Below are 5551 nucleotides of genomic sequence, written 5' to 3'. Positions count from 1 at the left end.
AGGCACATTTGGTGTCTGATACAACACAAGAATGTCTAAAAGATTTGATTCTCGGGGCATGTAGGACAGTTGAGTAGAGAGACATTGTATAATTATACGTAACCAGAGAATGTCTGTGTTAATATGCTCGATGCACGATAGAAAATTGTTTGCCTCATGTATGCGTTGTTGCACAATTTTTTGTTAATGCAAGTGTTTGGCATAATGCATTATTGGCCTCATTCATGTCTTTTTCTTCATAGGTCATGCCCTCTTATTAGCTCTATATACATAATGTTAAAAAGTATGCAACAACTATGTATATAGTTGAATAATTGGTTTGCAGTTCACTCTAGAAATATATAATACATGGAAGGGAGCCCATGATTGGAAGACCCTTCTTGTTAATTCTTTTTTCCCTGCTCCATTTTGTTTGATTGTTATATTTATTGACCCCACCGTTATAGGTTTGATTGATTGGGGTTGCATTTATTTTTTTGTTTTCAAAGAAAAAGATTGGAGTGCCCATCAGAGTCCTTTCATATTGACAATGAAATAAAGAAGCATGAAATGAATCAGAATCAAATCCATTTCATATTGGTAATGAAATGAAAACTAGGAAATCAATCAGACCCACATTTGAGAAAAAAATGTTCATTTTAAATGTAGACTGTCCCTTGCAGCATGCTTAGAAAAGCAAGAAGCAGAAAACTTACAAACTCCTATATTGATTCATTTGGCTTCTGCCAAGGCCAGCAAGATTCTGGTTTTCCTTGTCATCCATATTGTTCACCAAATGATAAGCAGGAACTCCACCCAACCCTCAACTTCTTAATGTTCTTTAAGGGCCCAATCTCCCCAAGTAGACAATATAGAATGAAGCCAGCCCTTAATTTGGATTTGAAATTGTCCTAACCTGATAAAAGGGCATCTCATCAAAGCAAAAAATAGTTTTTGATTATGTCTGTTTCATGTGCCAGGCCAATTATCTCTTGGCTAAATTATTAGCTGCTAAGAAACTTTGCTCTGACAGCCAAGCAAGGATTCTCACTCTCTCTTATGCTTGAGCTTTCCAAATAACTAGCAATTTGATATTGAGATTCCACCAGCGTGAAAAAATCTATAGGAAGAATTTGCAGATCTCCACTTGACACCATCAGGAGTATTAGAATCACTTGATACCATCAGAAGCAGTAGAAGGCCAGCCGAACAAGATTGAAAACTTTTATCAAATTAGAAAATTCATTAATATGATCTCATTCAACATCTTGGCAAAGAGGGGATTTACCAGTAGAGATCTCTATCCCTCCACCTGCATGGCAAGAAAATGAAGCAATCTTCTCCACAACTCGAGCAAATACATTTGGAAAAAACTGACAATAAAAGCTCAACTAGCCATTTGTCCCTTTGAATCTAATATTCTCACTTATTCCTAGGATAAAAGAGGTACAACATGTAAAGTATTCTTAACTTTCAAAATCCCCCAAAAATGAGAAGCAATAGAGGCCAGATCTTCCAAGGATGAAAGAGGACCATATAAAACTATTCTAGTAACAACCTAGGACGTTATCCAAATGGCTAGCCGGAAGGTATTATTTGGGTTTCTTGATCCCCAAAATTTACTCAACGAATAATCAATGTAGGAGTAAACACATACTTGCACTCACATGAGTCCTCACATACTTCCTCCATTTAAGCCCTAACGTACTCATCAGGCTAAGGGTTTAAACCCATTCAAATTTAATCACAAACACCACGATCAGCCCATAGTCAGCCCCAATGAATTCATATAGTAGTATCTCCTAGTCCATATAGGTTATAGGCTAGATCCACTATGGCACTATTTTTGTAAATAACCTAGGAACTCACTGAAAATGGCTAGCTGGAAGGTATTATTGGGTTTCTTGATCCTTTATAAGTACCCAAAATCTATCCAGCGAATAATCAATATGGGACTAAATACATGTTTGGACGGATCCTCGTATTCCCAATCTTCAGAATATCTATCTGAAAACACCTAGTTGTAGACATTGGATCTATGTTCTCTTGTGGTCATCGATGGGCCCAAGTGCTTCTACGGACCATGCACAAAAAAACCAAGCAGTCATAAATGGAGATTGTATTGATTAATCCATGTGTCGCTGTTTGATGTCTATTACGAGGCAGATGTTCACATATGCATGCATGCGTACATGAACATGCAAGGACATGCAACACATTCAAGCCTAATCGAGTTGGGGGTGGGGAGCTCAAGGCATGGATTGCTCAGGTTAAACTTGCCATGGTTCTGCTTTTGAGAGAATTTGTTTTTAAATAATTCATAGCTTATTCAAGACTCATGTCCAAGTCAGACCAACATACAACTAGTTCAAGCTTGATCCACCCTGTCCAAATGAATGTGAATCTTTCAAAGTGCTTCGAAACAACCGCCGGCCATCCAGGCAATTAATAGCCATGCAAGCGGTCTTTCCACAACCGCTGGCAATCAGAAATTCAGAACCTTCCTTCTTGCTCGCCTCTTGGCGGAAAAACCGAGCTGCAGCATCCAAAAACCCTCGCCATGAAGCCCTGCTTAACATTTCTTGCAGGCGTAGGAGTCCGACAACTCGCTTAGTAACAGATGGCAATAACATTGGCTAAAAACCTTCGCCGGCCTCCTCTCCCTTTCAACAAAGCCATGGCTTGTCCATTTCTGCATCTCTTCTTCAATCCATCTCCTATATATAACCCAAGTTCCATGAACCCAGCCCCATCACTCTCTAATCACCCACATCCATCCCAATGGGAAACCTAAGCCTCCTCACCCTCCTTCACCTCCTCTTCTTCTTCATTCTCTTCAGCCCTTTTTCTGTAACTGCTCGCAACCATGTCGGATTCATCACCGTCGGCGCCGAGGCGTCTGAACTACAAACCTATGTAGTCCATGTACAGCCGCCATTGTCGGACTGTGTTTGCCACGTCCACCGACCGGGAGATGTGGTACAAGTCCTTCCTCCCGGAGACCCCTGCAAGAATGGTCCACATGTACACCAATGTGGCCAGTGGCTTCGCCGCGAGGCTCACCGAGCAGGAGCTGGAGGACATCAAGAAGAAGCCTGGATTCGTCCATGCCTATCCCGACCGCCTTTATTCCCTTCAGACTACACATACGCCGGAATTCTTAGGCTTGCAGCTCAACAGAGGGGTCTGGAAGGACGCCAACTATGGCGAAGGGGTGATAGTCGGAGTGCTCGACACCGGGATCTTCCCCGACCACCCTTCTTTTAGTGGCGATGGGGTACCGCCGCCGCCTGCCAAATGGAAAGGGCGGTGCGACTTCAACGCCAGCCTTTGCAACAACAAGATCATCGGTGCGAGGTCATTCATCAGCGGCGCGATGGCCATGAAAGGAAGAGGTACCGCCGCGACACCTCCAGTTGACGATGAGGGGCATGGAACCCACACTGCGAGCACAGCGGCGGGAGCACGCGTGGCTGGTGCTAATGTTCTTGGGAATGCCAAGGGCACAGCCTCCGGGATGGCACCTCTTGCCCACCTTGCCATCTACAAGGTGTGCACCGAGGATGGCTGTGCCGACTCCGACATATTGGCTGCAATGGACGCGGCGGTGGGTGATGGAGCCGACGTGCTCTCGCTCTCCCTCGGAGGAGACTCCGTTCCATTTTACATTGATGGGATCGCAATTGGTGCTTTCGGGGCCGTCAAGAATGGAGTATTCGTGAGCTGTGCCGCCGGTAACTCCGGCCCGAATGCAAGCTCTCTCTCAAATGAGGCCCCATGGATCCTTACGGTGGCTGCAAGCACCATGGACAGGAACATAAGGGTGACGGTGAAGCTCGGCAATGGCCAAGAATTCAACGGCGAGTCGCTCTACCAGCCACAGATGTACACCCCCACCTTCTACCCTCTCGTCTACGCCGGTGCCGGCCCAAAGCCTGATGCCGCCTTCTGTGGCAACGGCTCGTTGGATGGCCTGGACGTGAAGGGTAAGATAGTGCTCTGCCAGCGCGGTGGCGACGTCGCGAGGATAGCCAAGGGCATAACCGTGCAGAGTGCCGGCGGCGTCGGCTTGGTTCTCACAAACGGACCTCTTGATGGATACAGTACCCTTGCCGATGCTCACGTCCTTCCGGCGTCCTACGTCGGTTACTCCGACGGAGTCAAGATCAAATCCTACATCGCCGCTTCGTCCAACCCGACTGCGTCGTTCATTTTCAAGGGCACCGTTCTCGGGTATCGCCGGCTCCGGCGATCACATCGTTCTCCTCAAGAGGACCGAGTCTGGCCAGCCCAGGTATTCTGAAGCCGGACATCACTGGTCCAGGCGTAAGCGTCTAGCTGCATGGCCTTTCCAGGTCGGGCCGCCGACGTTTTATCAGCACCGGTCCGACCTTCAACATAATATCCGGCACCTCCATGTCCACTCCTCATCTCAGCGGCATCGCGGCGCTGGTCAAGGCCGCACATCCAGATTGGTCCCCGGCTGCAATCAAATCGGCGATCATGACGACGGCCGACATACTGGATCATAGTGGGAAGCCGATCGTAAACGAGCAACACCTCCCAGCTAATCTCTTTGCCCTGGGCGCTGGCCATGTCAACCCGGTTAAGGCTGATGACCCGGGGCTAGTCTACGACCTTAGCGCCGGTGACTACATTCCGTACCCTCTGTGGCCTGGCTACACGAGCTCGCAAGTGACAAACAATTGCTCGCCAGCACGTCAATTGTTTGCTGATCAAGAACATCACCGAAGCAGAGCTTAACTACCCTTCGATCTCGGTGTCTCTTGGTGCTGCTACGACGTCGATCACCGTGGAACGGACTGTGAAGAATGTTGGGGAGGCGATGTCGGAGTACTCGGCAGACGTTGATGCTCCTTATGGAGTGGCAGTGAGTGTCAGTCCGGCGAAGCTCCAGTTCTCGGAGGTGAACCAGGAGATGAAATTTTATGTGACCTTCTCAGCGAGCAGAAGCGGTGGTGGTGTGAGGTTTTCGCAGGGCTACCTGAATTGGGTCTCGGAGAAGCGAATGGTGAGGAGTCCGATCTCTGTCACCTTCGGTAACTAGGGAATGCAGATTGCAGGCCCCTGGGGAAGTTCCGATGAAGCCAAAGCTCAGGCGTTCGTGCTTGCCCATTTGGTGACGCGCGTGTTTGTTGGTTTTGTTTTGTATTCTCATGCAGTTATTCACTGGCTTTCATGGACGACGAGCCTCTGAACAAATAAGCTTTTGAGGTGTGAGTCAAGTGGCATGCGAAGGAAAAAAGAACTACTTCATTTTGGTAATTGCAATTAAAACTAATTTATTTCTTTTTAACAAAAGTGGTATGTTTTAGCCACAAAGGTGGTAGCCTGGTAGTAAGGGGCGATAATTCCGTCCAAGTTGCCCGGGTTCGAAAGCGGTTATGCCTTCCTTCCACTTGTACCTGGGTGGTGCTAGGTGTGACGTATTCGCCTTCGGATGGGGAGGGTATGAGTAAAAACGGTGTCTACCCGCATTGAACATTCTCCTGGTGGAGCAGGGTCCAGCGGGGGCTGCTATGCAGGGGTGGGCTGAGATCCTTTCTCCCCC

General features: G+C 47.5%; 1 protein-coding gene across 1 annotated transcript; it reads left to right on the top strand.

The window, feature by feature from the left end:
* The first annotated feature begins 2937 nt into the window (after window positions 1–2937).
* On the top strand, window positions 2938–5296 carry LOC120109925 (subtilisin-like protease 4). Its single transcript, XM_039123712.1, is given in 5 exon segments — window positions 2938–4211; window positions 4214–4309; window positions 4312–4351; window positions 4353–4680; window positions 4682–5296. Coding segments are annotated over 5 exon segments (2088 nt in total). The 5' UTR covers window positions 2938–2953; the 3' UTR covers window positions 5048–5296.
* Window positions 5297–5551: the final 255 nt, after the last annotated feature.

This window comes from Phoenix dactylifera, chromosome 2 (assembly GCF_009389715.1).
Source record: "Phoenix dactylifera cultivar Barhee BC4 chromosome 2, palm_55x_up_171113_PBpolish2nd_filt_p, whole genome shotgun sequence".
In the NCBI taxonomy this organism is placed as follows: domain Eukaryota; kingdom Viridiplantae; phylum Streptophyta; class Magnoliopsida; order Arecales; family Arecaceae; genus Phoenix; species Phoenix dactylifera.
This window is presented reverse-complemented; position numbering and strand designations above follow the sequence as displayed.